Below are 25227 nucleotides of genomic sequence, written 5' to 3' on the forward strand. Positions count from 1 at the left end.
ATAATGTTGCCATCTGGTTACGGGATATAAAATTCAGATTTGTAAAACACTAGTTGATTTTTTTTTTATGTACAGTTTATGACTGTAATTAATAGTAGTGCTGTCTCTTCTTGTAATGTTATTTAATGGAATGTTGTGTAAGCATTTTTTTTCTCCTTTCAGGAATTTTTTTTTTGTTGCGAAACAAGATGGCATCCTTACTGCCACATCCATCATTTGCATGATTAACATCTGCAAGTATGCAACCAAAAACACAGACAATTGTCATTCCCTCTTGTTCTTCCATTCACTCACACAGTCACACATGAGAGAGTCTAAACACAGCCCCTTTGGAGGAGGAGTTTTGTCCTCTCCTTTTCTTTCAGTGCTTGTGTCTGGTCTTAGGCAGACTCAGTTATGCTGAAGGAGGGCTGGCTGTGGGGGCTGGGTTCAGGGCTGCTGCTGCTCTGGCTGGGTGCCGTGCCAAGGCCTGCGGAGAGTGGCCGGGTGCTGGTCATGCCTGTTGAAGGCAGCCACTGGCTTAGCATGAAGGTGTTGGCGACGGAACTGGCCCATAGAGGCCACGACATCCTAGTGCTGGTGCCTGAGACCAACATCTTGATCCAGAGTTCAGAGCTCTTTCACACCGAAACCTTCCCGGTGAGCATCTCCAAGGAGGAGCTGTCCACCAGTTTGAAAGGATTTCAGCAGGGGGTGTTCGAGCGAAGTCCTGCGATGATGGACATCATTGTCCAATTGAAGCGTCTGCTGAACTTTACGGGGTTGCAGGTGCAAGGATGTGAGTCGCTGCTTTACAACGAACCTTTGATGCAGAGGCTGAAGGAGGAGAACTTTGAATTGTTGCTCACTGATCCCTTCCTGCCCTGTGGACCTATTATTGCTACCGCACTAGGTCTCCCTGCTGTCTACTTCCTGCGTGGCATGCCTTGCGCCCTTGACATGTTGGCTTTACAGTGTCCTTCTCCTCCATCCTACGTACCTCGGTTTCAGTCTGGCAACACAGACAAAATGACTTTCGTAGACCGCATTCAGAATTTCATCATGAGTGGCGTGGAGCTGGTGCTGTGTCGAATAATGTACGGCAGTTTTGATGAACTTGCTGCAAGATACCTGGATGCGGATGTGACGTATCAGGAGATCATTGCCCGTGGAGCTATTTGGTTGCTTAGATACGATTTTACATTTGAATACCCCAGACCTCTCATGCCAAATATGGTCCTCATCGGGGGTATCAACTGTCAGAAGAGTGCCATACTTTCTGCAGTAAGTCATCAAAGGTGTCTTTTTGAGCTGTCTTTTGGATTTGGTCAGGATATGTTTGTTAATATACTAACAAAATGCAGTTTTACAATGAGGTCTTTGCCTTTTATAAGTTAGTTGTTATAATCAAATGTTTTTATAATCAAATGCTAGTGCTCGCTTGCAACTTTTTAAAACACTAGTGGGGAAAGAGTTAAAGGATTAGTTCAATTTAAAATGAAAATTACCCCATGATTTACTCGCCCTCAATCCATCCTAGGTGTATATGACTTTCTTCTTTCTGATGAACACTATCTGAGTTATATTAATAAATATCCTGATGTTTCCAAGTTTTGTAATGGCAGTGAACAGGGCTCAAGAGTTTGAAGCTCAAAAAGTGCATCCATCCATAATAAATGTACACAGCTCTGGGGGGTTAATAAAGGCCTTCTGAAGCAAATTGATGGGTTTGTGTAAGAAAAAACCCATATTTAAAACTTTATAAAGTAAAATATCTAGCTTCTGCCAGAAAGTGTAATGCCTCTCACAGTTCAAAACGCTTACACTATGTCATATGTTGCGTATTTTACACTTTTTCTGTAAGTTGAATAAGGCGGTCTGGCGGAAGCTAGATATTTTATTTTATAAAGTTTTAAATATGGATATTTTTCTTACAAAAACCCATCGATTCGCTTCAGAAGACCTTTATGAACCCCCCGGAGCTATGTGGAGTACGCTTAAGATGGATGGATGCTCTTTTTTTTTTAAGCTTCTAAGTCATGGGCCCCGTCACTGCAACTTGGCAGGATATTTATTAATACAACTCGACTGTGTTCATCAGAAAGAAAAAAAAGTCATATACACCTAGGATGGCTTGAGGGTGAGTAAATCATGGGATCATTTTCATTTTAAAGCGAACTAATCAGTCCCTCCAGAAAAACGCGATTATGCGATCGCGTGATTTAACGCATAATCAGCCAAAGTCCGCATATTCATGCGGGGGCCGCATTTTTTCAAATACGCCGCACTTTCGCCGCATAAATTGCCTATTTCCGCGTGCAAAATATGCGGGGCTATCATGATTTCATAATCCCCGCATTTTCTTTGCAAAAAAAGTCATATATATTAGCAGAAAGTTGACACAAGAGCCGCCATTTCCGCCTATTGCCATGGGAACGTTTTGAAGTGACGTGATTACCCGACGCGAACGTCATCGAAAAGCTTCAAACCCCGTGGAGAAACCATAGATACCGGTGAAACCATGATGAAGCACAAACTCCCATTGGCCAACAAAAATAACAGCAAAAGAGCAAAGCAGTTTCCCTGTGTGCTGACTGATTTCAAAACACAGCATCATGAAGCTTTGAAGCGTTATGAATAAATGAGTCGATTCAGCGGTTTGAAGCGTTATGAATCAATGAGTTGATTCAGCGGTTTGAAGCGTTATGAATCAATGAGTCGATTCAGCGGGTTGGATCGCCAAAGTCACGTATTTCAGCAGTTTGACACGCGATCCGAATCATGAATCAACTCGATGATTCATAGCATCATGATGCTGTGTTTTGAAATCAGTCATCACTATATAAGTCGTTATTTAGTTTTTTTTGCACACAATAACTATTATCGTCGCTTCATAAAGTTATTGTAGAACCACTGTAGTGAGATGGACTTTGTAACGACGTCTTTAGTAGGCTACCTTTTATGGGTCTTGAGAGTGTACATTGTGCCAATGGAGGCCTTTCTGAGCCATCGGAATTCAACTAAAATATCTTAATTTGTGTCCAACAACATAAAGGGAAGTCATTAATGACAGAATTTTCATTTTTAGGTGAACTAACCCTTTAAGAGATTGCACTTTGTGCATTGGAAGCACTCAAATGTCTGTTTTGTATAGCGACATCTGTAAAACAGGAAGTTATTTATTAATTTTTCCAGAAGTTGTAGCATATTCCTTTTGTAAAGCTACAGAACTTGATTGACTAAATGTTTTGTAAATTTGAGCCATTATTAAGGTCTTCAAAACAAGATGAGAACTTAAATATTCCAGCACTTTCTGTGATGTAGTGCTTTTTTTTCTCTTTCTCATCAAACCGCAGTTTTTGCAAGTTCCCGCAATTTTATTGCATAAAATTGCATAAATATCCCGCATTTTTCATCGCATTTTTTAAGAAAACGTGCCGCATAATCAAGGATTTTTGCCCGCAACAATCACAAAAAAAAGCCGCATTTTTCTGGAAGGACTGACTAATCCTTTAACTCTTTCCCCACCAGTGTTTTAAAAAGTTGCAAGCCAGCGCTACCATTTAATTTGTTTTTGTTTGTTTTTTTACAAAATTTCATGGCCCCCATTATGTAATATATAGCAAATATAGCACTATAATATAGCAAAAGAAAGAACAAAGCCTCTGTTTTTAAACAAAAGCCTCTGTTTTTTTCTAGCTTCATCCATTTCTCTTTATCAACACTTGAATGTGGGTATGTTTCACAAAAAAAGCACTTTTCAGCAAAAAAAAGTTTTTGTCAAAGACTACATCCAGATCGGATTCAGAACAATGATCAAAATATAGATGGAGTAGATCGAGTCCATCAACACCCCCAAATCTTCACAGTCCTTTAGCTCGTCATGCGTCAACATTTCATCACGTAATATTAGGCAGTTTTAATTGATATGCTGTTTAATGTTGATGATCGTGTTATTTTACATGGGCATCTGCTTGCATAGGATATCGCGTGTTTCTGCTTCTTCTTTGCATGTCTTTTGATCAGGAGATTCAGTACTCTTTCAGAAGATGTGTCTTAGCGCCCCCTACCGTATAAGTGAAAACACAGAAAATTCAGTCAATAGCAGGGAAGCGTTGCCTCATAAATAACGGAAAATTCCGTCATTGGCGGGGAAAGGGTTAATTATAAGTTCTTAAACATGTTCAGCAGTGAGTAACTACTAGTCCTAGGCTATAATTTTCTAAAGAGGAAACAAGTTATGTCACCTCTATGGCTGGGGTCAGTGTCAGTTCAGGGAATATGGGTTCCATTTTTGAATTTTGACATTGGGCTTGCCCTAACATGCATTACGTTTACTCAGATACAAACCATGGTAATATGACTCCCCTCTCCAGGGCATTGGTAACCTAAGGCAACATGATGTGCTCACTGTATTCTTTGGCACGCAATCTCCTTCACCTCCCTCAGTGTGATTTTCCTTGTCAGGAATCATCCTTCCTTCCATGGGGGTTGAAACAATAATGCTACCAGGTTTTTTTGTTCTTTGTTTTGTTTTTTGAGGCAGAAGTTATTTTTACTGGCAAAATAATCAGTTCTGAAAGCTCTGAGAACTATGTGATTGTACAATACGTGCAAAAGGTTGTCAGTTTGTGTGGATGACTATAAAGATGCCAGACAGATGAAACAAAGAACAGGGTTTGGTGTTGATTAAGAGAAAAAAAAAGGGACTTGCTTATGAAGCTGTGTGAGTACATAATGCAATCATGTCTGCTTTTTCTCAGATATATTTCTAGTATATAATGTTGAGTTATACATGTCACATACACTCTAAAAAAAAAAGGTTCTATATGGCACCAAAAATGGTTCTTCATCGTAATCATAGAGGAACCACTTTTGGTGCTATATAGCACAATATCTTAACTTGTTCTGTATATGGTAGCGATGCTATGTAGCACACCTGAATAACCTTTGAAGAACCACTGAAGAACCACTGAAGCACCAAAATTGGTGCTATATAGCACTTAAAAAGCCCCCCCCCCCCCCACCCCCCCCCCCCTATGATTACGAGCCAAGAACCATTTTTGGTGCCATATAGAACCTTTTTTTTTAGAGTGTAGCCATTATTTCATTTTGGCTTATTCTCTGGTTTGTTGTCTGTATTTTGCAGGAGGTGGAGGAATTTGTCAAGGGTTCTGGAGAGCATGGTATTGTGGTGTTCAGTCTGGGTTCTCTGATCTCTTCCATGCCAAAAGAAAAAGCTGCCATCTTCTTCAAAGCTTTCGGGATGATTCCACAGAGGGTAAGAAAGAATTTACGTTGGAACGGCATACATTTCAGAAACTACATACACTCTAAAAAAAAAGTCTCGTAATCATAAGGGAACCTTTTTTAGTGCTATATAGCACCAACTCTGAAGAACCGCTGAAGAACCACTGAAGCACCAAAAATGGTGCTATATAGCACTAAAAAGGTTCCCCTATGATTACGAGCCAAGAACTATTTTTGGTGCCATATAGAACCTTTTTTTTAAGAGTGTACTGAAGGAAAGTGTCTTAGAGTAGTTATTCTGGTGCAAATTAAGTGTTCAAACAAGGTGTAAAATAATCCTTTGAACTACACACATTTACTAATGTCAGCCTTTTAGAGCTATAACTCCATGTGCAAACAATGTGGTGTGTGACCTGAGCCTATTCTCTTCAGCATCCCAGATGTTCAGTCAGCTCTCAAGGATTGTAGGCTTTATGAGTCTGCTTACCCACTTGTTTTCCCAGCATGTTAAAGTGTTAAAGTAGCATTTCTATTAGTCCAAGCACAAATCTGCTGTCAGCAAGAGCTTACCACCCCTTTTAAAGGCATTTACCTGGGGCCTCATTTATAAACGTTGCGTACGCACAAAAGAAGGCGTGCGCCGCTCTCTACGCAATAATTGGTATTTATAAAAAGCAAACTTGACGGGAAAATGTGCGGTCCTTCACGCAAGCTCTGACCCAGGCGTGCGCACAAAAACGGGTGAAATGAGAAATGGCGACACCGTCGGCAGATGGAAGAAACACGTGAAAGTGTGTGAAACTGTAGACCGTTGTGTAAAAGAAATGGCTATAGGCTACTGCCTCTCATAAATAACATGAAGACTTCACAAAGCAAGTCTTACAATTAACAGCCTACACGAACACCCGTTTGATCGATCTGCAGTGTAAAACAAACAAAATCAAACGAAAATTACAACAGAAATGCAAATGAACACATATTTGCAAAAAGAAAAGAATGAAATGTGTTCTGCAACAATATTGGCATGTTATGCAATTCATCTTCATAAACAATATGGTAAACAGAACGAAATAGCTAATGTACAAATCTGATATTCTCGTCAATGTGTCCGTCTGGTGGAGCAGATATAGATGCAATTAGATCGACAGATAGATAGATAATTAGGGAGATATACAGATAGATAGATGTATTAATTGTCCACTGGGGGAAATTGTTTTCATAGTAAAATTTCTTCATCAGCTACGGAATCATGGTATTCATGCATATGCCTTTTGTTTTATTTTTGATAAAATAACGTATGACGTAGGCTATGTCTCAACCATTCAGAAAGCTGCAAGACATTACATTTGCACTGAACTATTTCCCATTTTCACGTAGATTATAACCGACATCTGTAGCTCGTCAGATGCAATTAAAGGGATGGAAATAAAATGCCCCATCACAATGCGTAAAGACGCACAATGGCTGATCTTGCGCTCTTAGAAGATGTGGCAAATGGAAGGATTCGGAGTGAACGCATCTTCAGACAGCAAGAAGACTTGCTGGCAAACGAGGACACACTCTGGCGATGGAGCGCCAGACGCTTTTTTGCCTCGACTTTGATGTCCGACCATTTCTTTTTTATTTCGGCCACAGTCCGAGGTTGTGAGGCTACAGCATTTACAGCGTCTGCAACCTTTTGCCACTCAAGTGCCTTTTTGGCATTAGTAATGTCACACTGTGCCCTCCAAAACAAAATTTTTCTCCTCTTTTCCACCTCGCCAACGATAACTTCTACTTCACATTAAAGAGCACCTATCATGGCATTTAAAATGTTCCAAATATTGTTTTAGAAGTCCCCAACAACAGTTTTGCATGCATGCAATGACAAAAAGACTTTAGTTTTCTTATAATATGCATTTATTTTTACCTGTTTTGACAGCGATTCTCAAATGATTCCTTTAGTGATTCACTTTTCAAAACCCCGCCTTTACGTGACGCTAATCTGCGGTGATTGGTCCGATGACCCAGTCAGTTGTGATTGGTTTAGTCTGTGCAGATATTTTCGGAAACGGAACGCCCATCAAAGTCTTATAGTGACAGTAATTTGTTAATATGTGTCAGGAGTTATGAATATGAAAACCGCGTCGGTACTGTTTGATTGTAATATGAGCCTCAGCTGATCTCATTCATAAAAAAACTCCTCTATTCTCCTCATGAAGACTCGCGACAAATCAACATCCCTCAGGGCTTTTAGTTCAAAAGTGTGCAGATGAGGAGACATATTGATAGATTCTCATATGTCTGTGTCAAATTTCTAAACAGAGGAGTATTTTTTATTCAATACTTCCTCAAAATGGGCAGTTATAGCCTAATCATGAGCGATTGAGTCTCTTATGTGTTTTCAATTCATCCTGGCAGCCGGAGGGCGCTCTGTGCACATGTAGTCCATGTACAGACAGACGAAGAAGAACCATGTGCCATAATAGAAGTCCATAATAAAAGCTTCCTGAGATCGCGAAACATACATTTGACGACTAATAAACACACAATCGCGACGATGTATGGTTTGTCTTCAAGCCACTTAGTCTTCAAATGCTCATCCTTGGGCAGATGAAAGAAGTTTGCTTTTGAGTCACACTTCAGAACACAGCGTCTCGTCGCCATGATGTTTTCTAGTTTTCACTGGCATCTTGGAGCAATAAGTGGGCGTATCGTATTCAAATAACTTGACAAGTTGACGTCATCTAGTCAAAGAAAAAGCTTCGGTCTTCTAACGATTCTTAAAAATGACTCCGAGTCGACTCTTACTTTTGAAAGAAAATAACTATATATACGGTGCACTGTCATATTTCAAGCTATCACAGGATGTTTTTGTTCACTTAGATCTATGTTACACACTACATGAAAGGTAAATTTCAAAATTCCATGATAGGTGCTCTTTAAGTGAAGTCATGTTTTTTTTTTATTTCCTCTCTGTGTTTGCCATGATTTCGCAATCGATGAATATTAACTTGTGGGCGTTTCACAGACTATTTATGGGCAACTATGGGCGTGACATGAAGCCGCAAAAGCTGCGCTACATTTAGAATTGATTGTGATTTATTAAGGGAAAACTGCGTAGGATGTGCATGCGCACGGTTTTATAAATCCAAATATTTCTGTGCGTACGCACGTCCTATGTTTCATCCGTACGCCACTTCTGACGCAAATCCTACGCAAAGTTTTATAAATGAGGCCCCTGGTCTTGAATCATGTAGTAACTTTTTCAGCAACTCTAAAATTGCATGGGCATTGCCTAAGCCTGTATAGATAATATGTGACCCCAAAACACTGCAACATTTTTCTAGGTTCTGTGGCGGTATACGGGTGAGATCCCTGATAATGTCCCTGAAAATGTCAAGCTGATGAAGTGGCTTCCACAGAATGATTTACTTGGTGAGTTTCTCTGAATTTTATTAAAGGGTTACTTCAGTGATTTAGCATTAAGTTTTGTATTTAAACTGGGTCATTTATGTAGTAGAAATGTGAAATTAGTTTTGAATTTGGTGCCTTCTAGACTGAGAAGACAGAAAATGTATTTTTGTCTCATGTGGATGAAAGACAACAACTCCCAGAATGCACTTGCTTCGCTGCCCTACGAGGCCACTCCGTACACCGTCGTTTTGATCTTCATAGTAATACAATAATTTCGTTCAGTTAGAGAATAAACACTACAATTAAAAACTGAACGTGTCTTTTCAATAAATAGTGAGTGAGTCGAACGAAAGTCATGGCACAGACGCAGCAGTGTCAGATTTCATTCATCACAAAGAGCTGAGCAGAGCTGAGGTAACGTTAAGCGCCAGTGTGGCACGTTTTCTGAACTATCACAGGAATTCATTGAAAGTTGAAACACTCACTTTACTCTGCACTGCGCTGAGTATCAGTGATGATCCGTTATGATTGTCCGTGCGGCCGTCTGTGTCTTACATTCTGTGCATGAGATCTCTCCCCTATGGGCGGGTTGATAACATGCGGAACAGCTCCATCTAGTGGCTGTAGTCTTTAGCCTCTGGCCAAAAAATCCTCAGATGACACAAAATGACGATATTTGCGTCATTGAAGGATTTTTTTCCAGAAATAAAATGCATAATTCTCTCAGGGGGATATGAGGGGGGTTTCCGCTAAGCCAGGGCAAGGTGGTAAAATGTTCTTCACTCATAGTTTGGAATAAACAATGTCCACACAGCGATATCTGTTTCAAACGGTTTTGTTGTCCATTTAATTAAATGTAAAGGATATCTTACAGAGTTCAAAAGTAGTGGTTCTATGTTTAAAATCATATGTTCTTGCCACCTGTCGCTTCCTGATACAACCAATGGGAAGTTTAAATATCATGCGATACAGGTGACCACACCTACTCCACTGGTGCACACCACCATCTAGTGGTGGAACAATCATTACATTTGGCTCCTACAGGTTAGATCACCCAAAAATGAAAATTATTATAAGCCATCCTAGGTGTATATGACATTCTTCTTTCAGATGAACACAATCAGAGTTATATTACAAAAATATCCTGGCTTTAATAAAGTTATAAATATGGATGTTTTTCTTACAAAAACGCATCACTTCGCTTCAGATGGTATTAACCCACTGGAGTCTTATGGATTACCTTTATGATGGATGGATGTGCTTTTTGGAACTTCAAATTAATTGTGTTTGGCTGAAAGAAGAAAGTCACACCTAGGATGGCTAGAGTAAATTATAGGATCATTTTCATTTTTGGGTGAACTAACCCTTTAAGGGATTTTTCCCATACCATACATTTGAATTGGCTAATTTAATGCCTTGTATATGTATGCAATGTTAAAATTCATCTGCAGCCAAAATAATCAATATTTTTGTTTTAATAATCATTCACGAGTTCGCACTTACAAATAATTTATACAGAGTAATTCAATGCGTATCTGGCGTGCTATCCAGGGGGATGGCTTCGAGCTCGGAATTAGGCTCGAACCCAGAGTACCCCCCCATATATGTAAGTGGTTTTAGAGTTAAAAGGTGTGGTGAAGGGGTGGTGAAAGGGTTGCTGATAACTGTCAACAAACGGAGGTTGGACTGCTGCGTGTATATATACCTCTATTGTTGATTAGCAGAGTGCTCTCCACCTGTGTCAATTATCTGAATGTGCTTCTCCCCGAACCTTGTTTATAAAACATCATATAGGAAAGAACAGATCAAAGAATTTAAGTATTTACATATATTTGTCTCTCAAACGCTGTTTTTCCAGGGCTGGAACTATTTATTTGGTAACACTTTATTTTAGTGGTATAAGTAACTTTACAAGTACATGTAAACCTATTCTACTAACCCGAACCCTAACCCTAACAGTCAACTAATTCTCTGATTTTTAGTTGACATGTAGTTACTTCTTAGTAGAGTGTCTAAAGTGGACTATCAAAATAAAGTGTAACAATCTATTTAAAGTTAAGCAATCGTTTTTGTTTGAAATCGCTCCTTCTGCAGCACTGTATCGGTTTGTGTTTCCAGAAGTGTGTGAAGACCAGTGTGAGCGGGTCAATTTATTTACAGGGATTCTCTTGGCTTATCCTTTGTGTAATTAGTTGAGGATCAGCCAACCACAGATTCCAGCTACATGGATCATTAAACCGAGAACACAGAAGCAGCTTTTGTTAAACAAACTGTGTAAAGTCTTTCATTTGAGTGGCATGTCATGTCAGGTATGATTGTAATGACTGGAGAGCATATATTTGCACTGATGCTGGACCAATCTGTCAGCCATATAAATACTGAGGAATTTTAAAAGAATAGGGTGCTCATGAAATTCAATACCTGCAAGGATCAATAAATGACGTATGAGGATCTCAAAACATTATAGTACTGAACAATTCAAATTGAAACGTTATACAGTGGGATCCAAAAGTCTGGGATGCTAGGGATCTCTAATTGGCATTTTGCATCTAATTTAAAGGGATAGTTCACGCAAAAAATGAAAATTACCCCATGATTTACTCACCTTCAAGCCACCCTAAGGGTGCTTTCACACTTGGTTCGATTGCCTGGACCGAACCCGAGTTCGATTGCTCCCCCCTCCCCCTGCCCCCGCTGGACTGTGTTCATATTATATTATTTGGATCCGAACCGGGGTGCGTTTGCGTCATCAAAGCAGCAGCTGTTTACCCGGTTGCTTAGTAACGACAGAGAGCGTGAAGGCGGCAAAATGCATAGCGTTGCTCACCTCACCTCACTTTTATATTTTTGTTTTTTAACCGTTGGTTTTGTTTCTAAAGCTTCAGTACGTAATGGCACTTGCGTCTATATGCCGCAAATGTACTGCAATGCTCTAAAGAATGCTGAAGACGATCAGAAATGAGGTTTACAGCTCTCTGCTTGCAGTATGTCAGTCACGCTCGTCAGGAAAATGAGTGAAACACACACAAACACACTTTTTATCAAATCATACGTCATTAATAGCGGTTCACTTCCGCGATTTAGTATGATTGCGTTCACATCAGCAGCGAACCGTACCGGAGTTCACATGAACCGTACCCCAGACCACCCTTTTTAAGCGGACTCTGGTACGGTACGCGGGTGCGCACCCGAGTTCGGAAGACCGTGTTCACATCATCCAAACGTAGCGAACTCTGACGTCAATCGAACCCAGGTGCGCACCAAAACTGCTAGTGTGAAAGCACCCTAAGTGTATATGGCATTCTTCTGTTAGACGAATACAATCGGAGATATATTAACAACTTACCTGGCTCTTCCAAGCATTATAATGGCAGTCCAAAATTGTATAAAAGAAATCCACACGGCTCCGTGGGTCATCGTCGCGCCAGTTACGTTTTTCAAAGCTAGATATTTGACTTTATAACGTGTTAAATATGGATATTTTTCCTACAAAAACCCCTCGATTCACTTCAGAAGCCCTTTATTAACCCCCCAGCGACATGAGGATTACTTTTATAATGGATGGATGCACTTTTTTGGGCTTCAAATTTTGGGCTGCCAATCACTGCCATTATAAAGCTTGGATTAGCCAGGACATTTTTAATATAACTCCGATTGTATTCGTCTAAAAGAAGAATGTCATGTACACCTGGCTTGGGGGTGTGTAAAATATGGGATAATTTAAATGTTTGGGTGAACTATCCCTTTAATACTCTTATTATATATATATATATATATATATATATATATATATATATATATATATATATATATATATATATATATATATATATATATATATATATATATATATAGTATATATATATATATATATATATATATATATATATATATATAATTTTTTATAATTTAAAGTATATAAATATAATAAAAAATCTCATTAAAAGAGACAGTTCACCTGAAAATGAAAATTCTGTCATCAAAAAAGAGAAGAATGGCAGTAACCAAACAGTTGATGGGCCCTATTGAGTTGGTTACTGACTTTCTTCAAAATATCTTCTTTTTGCGTTCAGCAGAAGAAACTCATACAGGTTTGGAACAACTTGAGGGTGAGTAAATGATGACAGAAGTTTTCATTTTTGGGTGAACTATCCCTTTAACAATGCCTTTATCATCATCATCTGCTGTATGTGCCAGCCACTTGTGACAGTCTTGTCAATAGCAATAAGTGCTTTAATAAACTTGAATTCTTGTAATTTATCAAAGGTCACCCCAAAGCAAGAGTCTTTATCACTCATGGCGGGGCGCATGGAATCTATGAAGGCATCTGTCATGGTGTTCCCATGGTGATGCTCCCCCTCTTTGGTGACCAGGGTGACAATGTGCACCGCATGGCAACTCGAGGGGTGGGAGTGATCCTCGGCATCCATGACATCACTGTACAAACACTGGTCAATGCTCTGAACACAGTTATTAATGATAGCAGGTGAGAGTTTGACTGTTTTAACATATTTTTTTTTTCTTTCATATTTTTTTTTTCTCTCTCATAATCTCAATGCATCTCTATTGCTGTCTCCTGTAGCTATAAGCAAAGAATGGAGAAGCTGTCAGCCATACACAATGACCGTCCCATGCAGCCCCTGGATCTGGCAGTCTACTGGACAGAGTTTGTTATGAGACACAAAGGTGCAGACCATCTGAGACCTGCTCCCCATGACCTCAACTGGCTTCAGTACCACAGTCTGGATGTGATTGGCTTCCTGCTCTTCATTGTACTGATTGTAACTCTAGCAGCATTTAAATGCTGTGCACTGTGCTGGAGACGCTGCTGTAGAAAAATGCAGAAGAGGAAGGAAGACTGATCGTATTGAGATTAAAAAGTGATATTGCTTACATTTCTACATCTACCGTCACAATGCTAAAATCATGAGAAGCCTGACTTCCATCAGCTGACAACTGAGCCAAAGTTTTTTAAAGCTGCAGGTTTGTAAACAGGATTCATGCATCAATGTTTTGAAGGAATTTCAAATGTAAAGATTTCGTTTCTTAGTTTCACATGCTTTCATTTTCGGATTTCACAGACCTCTACTTACCTTTAATTGTAGTCACAACTCACTATCATATTTTTTCGTTATTCAGGGCAACCCACAGTAGGCTATACATACCGCAGAAACTCTCTCTGGATCAACAAGAATTCTGGATAATCTCTTAATGTACATTAATCAGTAAGGATATGCTGTGTTGAATATGACAAATTATAGGCTGTGAAACAAAAAGTATAAGCTTGTCCAATTTTAACAAATGTTTTCTGGTATTTTTTCCAATTTAAAATCATTCATTAAAATTTTTCATATGAATTGCATTGCTTAAACTTTTTCACTTTATCTTTTTTGCTGTGCACTCTTACGATGTGAAAACGTCTCCGGTTACGTGTGTAACCTAGGTTCCCTGAGAACAGGGAACGAGACGCTTCATCAGCTGATGCTACGGGGAAGGCCTCCAGCGTGACAGGTGCCTGAAATCACAATCAAAAAACGTCAATCCTGTTGACCGGCGACAGCCTATGATGTCATCAAGGTGCGACCAGGAAGTATATAAGGGCGCCTCGTCAACATGACAGCATCTAATCGTCTGAAGGGACTGTTTGGCAGGCGGCATGGCAACGCAACGCAGCGTCTCGTTCCCTGTTCTCAGGGAACCTAGGTTACATACGTAACCGGAGACGTTCCCTTTCGAAAGGGAACTCGCGCTGCATCAGCTGACACCACGGGGAAAGATATACCCACGCCGCCATGCCGAAGGGAGTGCATGCCCACTGGGCAGTGACAACTGTCAGGACAAGCAAATTCAACTGAAATGAATGAACCACTCCCCCTCTGGTCACATTAGGCTGTCAATGATCTACCGAGCACTTATTTTAAAACGTGCTCAGGAGGCCGAACAGGCCTACAGGCTGATCCTAGATGGGAGGCCTCGAGGGGCCTACAACCGACGGATCAGTGCCAAGTGACTGTAAGCTCACAGAAGACTCTCACTTGAGAGGAGCTCATAAGCCTGCCTGGTAGGTAACCATGCTGTAGGCGACCTATGCAAGTCCCTGGTGCTGTAGGGACCGCATAGCAGCAGCGACGTCTGGTCGTGCTAGGGTATGACTACCGCCCTCAGGTACTGCCGGTAAAAGCCGGAGCCTGATAGCAGGTGACCCCTAGCTGTCAGCGTAAGCCAGTTATGTGCTCCCGACTAGGGAACTCGTTCCCCAGGGAGGCCGGAAGGGGCCTCCACCTGGTGACCTGTGCTGACTGCTCGAGCGTCCGAAACACAGCGGAGCTTACCCTCAAGGAGGCCGAACAGGCCTACTACCTGATAGCAGTCGAGCTAGCCCTCGAAGTAGCTGGGAAGAACATGGACTCGCTCCGTCAGGGAGGCCTAGTGAGGCCTACCACCTGCTAGTTGTTGGGCGTTCCTTCAGGGAGGCTTAACCAGGCCTACCACCTGACAATAGGTGCGCTAGCCATAGCTCTTTACAGTGACTGGACCCGTCCAGTGACTGTGAACAGGAACATGCCCTCAGGGGAGGCCAGGTGAGGCCTACTACCCAATGGCGAATCCCCCAGGGAAGCCCCGTGCAGCTTGCTACCAGTAAGCAACCCCTGCTACCACATGTCACCGAAACTGGGGACCGGGGAACGATCTCAGGGAGGCCCGACGCCTACGACCTGATAGCAGAATGTGCTAGCCTCCAGGGAGGCCTAGTGAGGGCTACTACCTATTAGCACTCCGCGCTTACCGCTACAGAGACTGGGAACCAGGAACTCGCCCTAGGGAGGCCGGGTGAGGCCTACTACCTACCATCAACTCGCGCTAGCCATCCAGTGCCTGGAGCCCGGGAACGCCCCCTCAGAGGAGGTCAAGTGAGCCTGCTTACCCCACAGCAGGCCCTTAGGGAGGCCTGGTAACGCCTACCACCTACAAGCAGCTCGTGCCAGCCGTTGAGGGACTGACGCCTCAAGAATGCCCCCTCGGGGGAGACTGAGTGTGTCCTGCTACTCACAGCAGGCTCTCAGGGAGGCCTGATGGGGCCTACCATCTGAGCCAAGGTAACCCAAAAACGGGAGCTTACCCCTCAGGGAGGCCTGGCAGGAGAATAGGAGGTCTGCAGGTTCTATGAACCCTGCCACGGTTAGAAGAAGGCTCGCTGCTGCCCCCGGGCTGACGGTAGCTGTCTGCTGCTGACGAAGAACTGGACATTCAGTTATCACCTGGGAACTCATCCCCAAGGAGGCCAAAGAGGGCCTCTAGTTGACGAGGTTTCAGCTGAAGTCAACGCCGATGGAGAAAATCCTCCGGGGAACACTTAAGGGCCGCGACGTCGAGACTCTCTTGCAAGGAGGCCTACTGATGCCTACTACCTGTCCTGGAGTCTGCTGCCCAGACTACCCAAGCTGGCTACTCACAACCAGCTGGCCTTCATACAACCGCACCTGGGGCTGGCTCCATCCCAGAGGCTAGAGGGCCTCCGCGACGGCGCAGTCTCACGGGCAGTGCCTACAGACATGGCCTAATCACATTGCCAATAGCAGTGCACTCAGTGAACAAATGCTTAAAAACCCTCTAAAGCGAGGGGAGTACAACTTACGTCACCTGCTTTGGGGCGGCCGCCTTACTTTTCCTTACAGCGGCCTGCCGTTCATGCGAGGGCATCAGCCATTGGCAATGCGAGGGCCTCAGGGGAGCATCCGTCATGCAGAAGGTTGCGATGTTCAGCTCAACCCGAGCCCTAAAGAAGGTGGAGCAGAAGACATAGAGCAAAGGGTGAAAAACATCATACAAATATGCAACCCACCGGCCGTGCCATCCTCCAGGATGAGGCCGGGGGCCGCCCGAAGGTGGCGGCCACAAAGCTCTGAAAGGCGGGGTACAGCAAAACTAAAGTCTTAATCGCACACCAGCGAAAGACGCTCAACCCCGCCCCACGACCACTGGCAAAGTCGCTATCCCTGCTGCAACACCTACACTGCATTACTAAATAACCCTAGAACGCAGAGAAGGGGGCGGGCCTTGGACGGACGACTCTGTAATAATCGGAGGAGGCTGAACCAAGGATGCATGAAACAAAGCATTGATCTTATACTTAGAAGACAGGCCCGGGGCGATAATACCTGCTTTTAGAAAACGCCCCCCATCCCTAGCGAAGCCTAGGCTAAGTGGTGCGGCGTTAAGCCAGCACTAGACACACTACTCAGGGCTCGGGAAATAAATATTATCACCCCTTGTATAAAAACATTGAGGCCCCGAAAAACCCATTCCCAAAGCCCCGCAGGGCTGGGCGCAGATCTCACTGCAGCTCGTGCAAAAATTGCATATCCGGTCGTCGGCTACTTCACACTTTAAGCTAGGGAAAACACGACTCGCCCCCGCACACCACAAGCCCACGGGCAAGAGCGCAAATTCAGCTACCCACATTAGTGGGAGAGATAACACGGAGAGGCGGCTATTCTCTACTAGCTAAAGTGAGGCATTCATACACAAACATATAATGTTGCAAAAAGATCGTTCTTAGCTAACTCACAGGGAGCTGCAGGCCCTGCGAAGTCCAACGATGTTCCATAATCCCCCAAACCCTCTCAGGAGAGCGAAAAAGGAGTCCTGAAAAACATAGTAAAAAATGTTTCACCCTTCTCGAGGGGGACTCACCACTCGCTCCTCGGGCGCTTCAAACCTTGAAAAACCAGCCATCAAGCTAGTATACGACCACCATCCTGAGGGGGGCGCTTTCACCAAACAAACCAGGCGGGCCGTCAGAATCTTACATTTTCTGCTCATCATAGGCCCACCGGCCTGATGTAAAGCGCCCAGGGGGAGACACGGGAGGAAGGGAAAAAAGGCAGCGCTCATCTGCGCGCCCTAGGAGGCGGAGTCCTATCGCGCTGCCTACATTGGTTCCGGTTCCCAGCACCGGCTTCCTTCCTCTTCTTGTTGCGGGTGTCCCGCCTCCTCTGCACACCAGTCCTCCATGGAGGGGGTGCTCGAGAGGCGACGCTGGTTCGCTGGTCCAGCCTCCAATCCTCAGACCATGACGGGCCAGGGACACCCGACTGCCTGGGCGCGGTCCCGGACCTCAGCGGAATGCATGTTCTAAATGCCACCGAGCGCGCCTTCGCCTCTCTGAACTTTCCCACCACCGCCTCCATGGAGGTGCAGAAAAGTTCAGAGGGCGAAACCGGGGCATCAAGGAGAAAGGACTTCTCTTTCTCCCCGATGTCCGCCAGGTTCAACCACAGATGCCTCTTCGTGGCTACCATCGCCGCCATCGAACGACCGATGGCGAACGCTGTTTGCTTGGCAGCCCGAAGAGCGAGATCCGTGGTCCGGCGCAACTCGGTCACCACATCAAGGGTTAGACCCTCCCCCTGATTGAGGTCCTTCAGCAGGTCCGCCTGGTAGGCCTGCAACACTGCCATGGTGTGCAAAGCCGCCCCAGCGTGACCCGCTGACATGTACGCCCTGCCATTCAGACGTGAAGTCGTTCTGAGAGGTTTCGTCGGCAGGGTGGGAGCCTTCAGTATCGACGGCCGCCCAGAGGCGAGATAGTTCGCGATCATCTCGTCCACAGGCGGCACCGACACATACCCAGCCTCGGGCAGTCCCTCGACATCAGCGAAGTTAGCTAGCTGATGTTGATAGACGTGGGCGGAGTAAGGCTTCTTCCATCCCCTCGAGATCTGCTGATGGAGATCCGGAAGAAATGGAAGACTCCCGGAAGCTGGGCGGTCATGAGCGGAGAGAAACCGGTCGTCCAAACGATTTGGACGCACAGCCTCTCTCCTCATGTGCTGCCAAGGCAGCTGCAGTCCCCAGATGCTGAAACCTCTTCCCTCGAGAAGAGGGCCAGACGAGAGCGGAGCGTTCTCAGGGTAAAACGCTCGCAGTTTGCACAGGAAGCTCCCTCGAGAACTTCCCGTGCATGCTCCTCACCCAGACAGTACACACAGAGTGTGTGTGTATCCTCAGGCATAAGATACCTGGTACACGGGTCCACACATCTGCGAAAGTGGCGTTGTTTCTTGGCACACTTCATTGCTTGCTTTGTATTTTGACGCTTTACGTGAAACAGGCAAAACAGTCCCTGAAGACGAAAAGATGCTGTCATGTTGACAAGGCGCCTTTATATACTTCCTGGTCGCACCTTGATGACATCATAGGCTGTCGCCGGTCAATAGGATTGACGTTTTTTTATTGTGATTTCAGGCACCTGTCACGCTGGAGGCGTTCCCCGTAGCGTCAGCTGACTTAAGACTAAAGTCTTAATCGCACACCAGCGAAAGACGCTCAACCCCGCCCCACAACCACTGGCAAAGTCGCTATCCCTGCTGCAACACCTACACTGCATTACTAAATAACCCTGCATTACTAAATAATTTCCCTTTCGAAAGGGAAATCACTCTCTGAACTGGAAAAAAATTAAATCCTAAAATATGAACACATCAATGCTTTTCAGCCTCTTTTCTCACATGATGTAAAACAGTTGAAAACTGGTTGCGTCACAAGGGTTGTTACATTTAGTAGCTGAAACACAAATTTTAATTTCACAAGATTTCCTTCATAAGTATTATTTCTGCTGAAAAGGGTGGTGCAAGAGATGAAAACTCAAGATCTTTTTAAATGGTTGAACAAAGTCTCATTTGAAAACATATCAGTCACTGTGTTTTAAATGTAGGTTCTAAACACTGTAAAAGCAAAAATCATAAAATACTTTTTTTAAAATTTACTGAGCACTTTCAGGGCTTTTCAGAGATACCATTTGTTTTGAGGTTTCACCAGGACAACAACTTCTCCTTGGTCTTTAAAAATGAATGAATTATTCAATTTAGCACTCTTGTGGAAATACATTTTGTAATTATTTAAATCGGACTAATTTTCAAATAGTTTGTTATAAATTTCAGGAAAATGTTATGGGGTTTCTAATCAAAATATGACTGTTACAAAACAGGGCATTTATTTAATATAATAGAGTTTATCCCATGTATGGCCATTTTACCCACGTATTGCATAAACTAAAATTGTATATCAATTCCTTCCATTATATCTTTTATAACATAGTTGAGAATCAAATGTAAATAAAGTTTGGTTAAAAAAAACCCCCCTGAAACCTGAAAACGGTGGAAAATAATAAACATTTAATTTCACGCACCTTTTTTTAAAATCCTCTTACCTAAATATTCAACAGCCATATTCAGTTGGTAAGATCACATTTGGAACTGATAACACTGCTTGGGCTATAACTGAAATGTGTCAAGTAAATTTTACACTAAACAAGAATCGGTCTCTTAACTAAATAGACGGGCCTTTATGTTCATCAAAGCAGTTTGACATTATCTTTTCACCAAATGTCTTTTTTGTTGGTAACTGTCAACTCGCGCAAACACTAAAATGTGCGGAGCTGTTAAATGTCAGCGGTAGTGGTGGGGAATTTTATAAATCGATTAGCTAGTTTAAAATCTGGTCACTCCGGCCTAGTCCACACGTACACGGGTATTTTTATAACCAGAGTTTTTCCTCCTCCGTTTTTAAAAAAAATCTCCGTCCACATGAAAACGCAAAACCGCGCTATGATTGGCTGCTTGATTTCCACATGGGTCCCATCCACGGCACCGATGCACTGAGGGATGCCATGGGCTCAGTGAAACCCTTCTACAAGTTTACTTTGGAATCAGTAGGTGCGTTTACATGGAGCACTGTAATCGGTTTAAAAGTCCAATCCGAATGAAAATGCTCCATATAAACACCTCAATCGGAATAAAAATGGCCAAACCGAATTAAATTGTAATCGGTTTGAGAGGGGTGGGATAAACCTTTTCATGAACCGATCAAACGAAAAATTCCACCATGTAAACGATCTGATCCGATTACTTTGAGTGCACGTCTTTCTGTGACGTGATATACAGCACGCGCCTCCACAACTGAAGAGCGCGCGCCGCGCTCACACCAGGTTAATGTTGACAAGAGAGGAAAGTTCATTTTTCTGAGGTATTAAACTTTTTATTTCGTAACATGTTATGAACATGATGTTGGAATAATGACACAGACATAGCCTGGCTACAACATCTTGACAGCGTTTGTCCTAGGCTTCAACTGCGCCTGACAGAATAATTTATTTTTCTGAGGTGATTCTTACACTTTACGACAAATAATAAATAGCTTTTTTAAAACTGTAACGTTACGTTATAAGTCCTGGTGGCCATTGAGAGTTGCCATTTCAACGGGGAACATTCAAGCTGCTGGAGAGGACGTATATTTCTCGGTTTCTCCTAAGTTAGATTTAAAAAAAAAAGTTCAACAACTGCTTCAAATTGGTTAAGTAACATTACCCACAGTCTACTTTAATTACTTTAGTTAATATTTATACCTTTGTGATTATGGTATCTTTCCTTAATCATCTGAAATATCTATGTTTAGTAACTGTTACTAGTAATGATGACAGGTCTTGAATCCTATTTAATTCATGTTTCACCGTATATCCTATGTTTTTATTAATAATTTGGGTGCATTTTATTGTTAATTTTGTGTTTTTCAAAATAAATGAATTTAATTAATTTTGATTCCGCATTCATCATTCACAGCTGTTGAAATAGCCATTGTATAGGACATAAATTAGGTTAAACTACTGCATGTCCGCCCACAGAAAAATAAAAAAAATACCAACACAGAACTATTGATCCACGATTCTAACGTTACGAATCTGAGGCGGCAGACAAACTGTGTGCGCATGTCACAAAATGATTTCTGACTGAAAGTCAGCACATGTAAACACCAGATCGGTTTAGATAACGTCTCATGTAAACAGTCCACAGAATCTTTCAATCGGAATGATTTTAATCGGAATGACAAAAAAGTGCTCATGTAAACGTGGCTAGTGACAGGTAACTGTATACACAGGGGCAGGGCTCAAGTGGACTGAAGCTTCACACACTTGCCTTACTATGTTGTATTATTGTATTCTGGCGCCCCTGTTCTGCAATACAATGAGATAACTGCGCATGTATCTGTATATATGTAATAAGTGCTGTTAGCAGAGTTATTAAAAGTTGCATCCGCCATTGCATAGACTCCACTCATGTATAAACAAAAGCGATAACGGCTCACATTTCGACTTAACAAGCCGAAATCTCCGGTTTCACCGTCTACACGACAACGCTATAACCGGAGTTTCTAAAAAACTTCACCCTGACCGGAGTTTTCAAAAAAGTCCGGTTTCAGTAACCGGATACTGCGTTTGCGTGTGGACGAACAGCCAAACCGCGTAGAAAAAGCTGCGGTTTTGAAAATACCCATGTTCGTGTGGACAGGGCCTCCCTGAAAAGATTAGTTGACTGATTCTCTTTGCATGATATTTCATGCCAGTAGGTGGCGACAAGTAACTCGTTAAACTTGCGCGATTAAATGATTGAAGAAAGAAGAGACAAGAAATCAAACCTCTTCGAAGTAGGCCTATGTAATCAAATGGTCTTTTATTTGTAGTATCTCAAGCAGAACACAAAGTCAGTGTATTCTAATAATTTGCAAACACAAATCATCCAGTTCCTCCACTGATATTCTACATGATCAATTAGGCTACTTATAATCACTGGAGTGATGAAAAGGGCTATGAATAAGGCTACATGAATATGCTGTGCATGGACAGTTTGGTGCACCAATGACTCTATTCTAAAACAAGTAGAGTGTGTGCGAGAAAGAGACAGGGAAACAGGAAAAAAATAATTTACGTAGTGTATGAGAGAGTTGTAGTTGATACTTTTCAGGATTCTGCTGATTGTGACTAAATACATTTCTGTTGACCTCCGTCATGATGTCCAATAAAGGCATCTTTCTGCAAATTTAAGGGGGAAAAAACTGAATAATTATTTTTTAATTACGTAATTGTTTCTTCTGAGTGAAACTCCCAACTACAAAAGCAAAATTTAAAACAACTTAGCATGCACAGAGTTTTTTTTTTTACAGTTACTGCAGTGTTAAAGGGGTCATAGAATGGTACATGCACTTTTACAAGTTGATTATACGGAAATGTGTGTTGGCAGTGCCTGTACACAACCATCCTATAATGATAAAAATACATCCAGTGTTTTTTTTTAATATCCTTATATATTTTCCCCTGTCTCAAATCGAGCCGTCTGACCGTGTGACGTTACACGGTGTACGCCCCCCCTACGATTGTTGATTGACAGCAGCGTTTCAACACAGACCCGCCCTGAGCGAGCTGTCATCAGTCCGCCATTGTTGATACTCTGGAGCAGAATGGCGTCTAAGCAATTGTGGTGTTGTGTTTTATTAACCTTTATATTAATCTTTGCAAATCGCTTACACGCTTCACGATGAATGAGGCTAAAGTTTACAGGGTAAGTTACATTATGGCATGCTTTCTGTGTATGACGTTCTCAATATAATTCATAATCCCACGTTTATAATGAACAACGCGTTATGTTTGTTATTACAAACTGTGTACTCGGGTGATAAAGTTAACGTGGTAACACTACACTAAGCTTACTTTTGTACATGGTTTATAACGGTGTCTGTTACTGATTAAGAAGTAATGTAAAAAAAATTCTTATAACATAACATCAATCTGTCAATGAACTAACACATCAGTAAACACATAGCAACTACGCTACTCTGCCAGTACAAAGATAGATCAAAGTGACATGACGTTAACCAACCATTCAGAAACGTCCTGTTCGAACTTCGATGGGTTCGTCATCTGTTCCTGGTCCGACTCCGGTTCAAAATGATAAGGTTGCTTAGATGTGTCCTCAGAGACTCCCGTTGCCATTATTTCTCGAAAATATACCCTCAAATGTTGTCAAGGCAACACTCCACGTGTGTTGTGGTGTTGTGTCGGGTCGAACCGAACGCCCCACAGAGCAGAGGGGGCGGGGTGAGCAAAGCTCATTATCATTTAAAGTCACATACACTGAAATGACTTGCTGAAAACTGAGTTGGTTTTGACCAGGTAAAATGAGTGTTTTCTTACAATACTAATGAGAATTTTTAATTAAAGTATATTACAAACTTTTCATTTAGACACTAAAGAATCATATTAACTTGTACAAAAATGTCATTCTATGACCCCTTTAAAGTGTCTGGTCACAAGCAATAATAGACTGACTTATGGAGAATATTGGCTCTTTAAGGCAGCTGGTAAAAAGTTCATAAAGTACCTCTCATGCCCCCTCAATAAGGCAGAGTTTAAAGAAAGGAATAAAATAAGGCTATATAATTGTATCATTGAATGATAATCAGTCATATCCAGGATTAGTGTAACGAAGCCATAGCTGGAGTCGGATCAGAATCCATGTTGCAGAGGTAATTTATTGGGAAAGAACACTCAGATGATCAAACCATCCAAGACGACAGGCAAAAGGTGTAATCAAAGTCCAGGTAAGGCTCAGCAGCAATACTGAGCGGGCAGGCAGACAGCAAACAAAATCCAAACGGAAGATCCAAAGGGAAGATCCAGTAAACAGGCAAGAGGGTCAAAACATTAACAAAGAAAATAGCAATAGAAAACTCTTGGTATGGCAGAACAAACTGGCAATACTTCGCAATGTGTTCAGAGAGGCACATGGCTTATAAAGCTACAAACAGGAAGTGAGACTACAAACAGGAAGTGTCACTAGAACTCAGGTGATGGCTCCCTCTGGTGGAGGGATGAACTGTTCCTGGGCTGAAGTGTTAAAGATGTCCCCCCTCTAGGAACACCTCCAGGTGTTCTTTTCCTGGGCCGTCCCCTTGGTCTGGGTGCCGGTTGTTCTGGATGATTACGGTGGAATTCACTGATGAGTGAGGGATCCAGAATGTCTGAGGCTGTTACCCAGGATCTCTCCTCAGGACCATATCCCTCCCAGTCCACAAGGTAATGTAACCGATTAGCCCTCCTTCTGGAATCTAGGATCTCCCGGACGAGATAGGCAGGGGATCCCTCGATCTCCAATGGTGGAGGTGGTGTAGATTCAGTGGTTATCGTTTCAGAAGGTGCAGGTTTCAGGAGGGACACATGGAAGGAAGGGGAGATGCGATAATCAGCAGGAAGCTCTAGTCTATAGGTAACGGGGTTGATTTGTCTTAGTATCTTAAAGGGACCCACGTACCTTGGACTGAGCTTCCTGCTAGGTAGCCTCAGACATAGATCCCTCGTAGAAAGGAATACCATCTGGCCAGGCTGGTAATCAGGGTGGGGACGCCTCCTACGGTCGGCCATCATTTTCTGTCTTCTGATAGCTCGCTGGAGCCGGACATGTGCGCTGTCCCACACCCTCTCACTTCTTCTAATCCAGTCATCCACCGCCGGCACCTCTGATGGTTCTCCCGACCAAGGGAACAGTGGCGGTTGATAACCCAGAACACACTGAAACGGGGTTAGTCCTGTGGATGAATGTGTGAGGGAGTTTTGAGCATACTCAGCCCATGGCAGGAAAGTGCTCCACTGGTGCAAGTAGCGTCCAATCTCCTGGTTCACTCTTTCCACTTGACCATTGGCCTGAGGGTGATAGCCAGAGGTTAAACTGACATTGATATTTAACTGATGACAAAAGGCCTTCCATACCTGTG

General features: G+C 42.7%; 1 protein-coding gene across 2 annotated transcripts; it reads left to right on the plus strand.

The window, feature by feature from the left end:
* Window positions 1–266: 266 nt before the first annotated feature.
* Window positions 267–13986, plus strand: LOC307139005 (UDP-glucuronosyltransferase-like). 2 transcript variants are annotated; one of them, XR_013818081.1, is made up of 6 exons: window positions 390–1263; window positions 5129–5260; window positions 8559–8646; window positions 12892–13111; window positions 13208–13608; window positions 13765–13979. XR_013818081.1 is itself a non-coding variant. In XM_079837782.1 (5 exons), exons 1-5 carry the CDS (start codon window positions 397–399, stop codon window positions 13485–13487), a joined length of 1587 nt encoding a protein of 528 aa, XP_079693908.1. In that variant the 5' UTR covers window positions 267–396; the 3' UTR covers window positions 13488–13986. The 2 variants fall into 2 exon arrangements, 1 of the variants encoding a protein (XP_079693908.1); XM_079837782.1 differs by having other exon boundaries at window positions 267–1263; window positions 13208–13986.
* Window positions 13987–25227: the final 11241 nt, after the last annotated feature.

The sequence above is a fragment of the Gobio gobio genome, assembly GCF_949357685.1.
Source record: "Gobio gobio genome assembly, chromosome: 15".
NCBI classification, from domain to species: domain Eukaryota; kingdom Metazoa; phylum Chordata; class Actinopteri; order Cypriniformes; family Gobionidae; genus Gobio; species Gobio gobio.

What these genes read in the sequence shown, in the direction of transcription:
- LOC307139005 (XM_079837782.1), top strand. Translation starts at nt 397, where the DNA reads ATGCTGAAGGAGGGCTGGCTGTGGGGGCTGGGTTCAGGGCTGCTGCTG. An exon ending in AGAGTGCCATACTTTCTGCA is followed by an intron (nt 1,264 to 5,128) that starts GTAAGTCATCAA and finishes TGTATTTTGCAG; the next exon opens with GAGGTGGAGGAATTTGTCAA. An exon ending in TCCACAGAATGATTTACTTG is followed by an intron (nt 8,647 to 12,891) that starts GTGAGTTTCTCT and finishes AATTTATCAAAG; the next exon opens with GTCACCCCAAAGCAAGAGTC.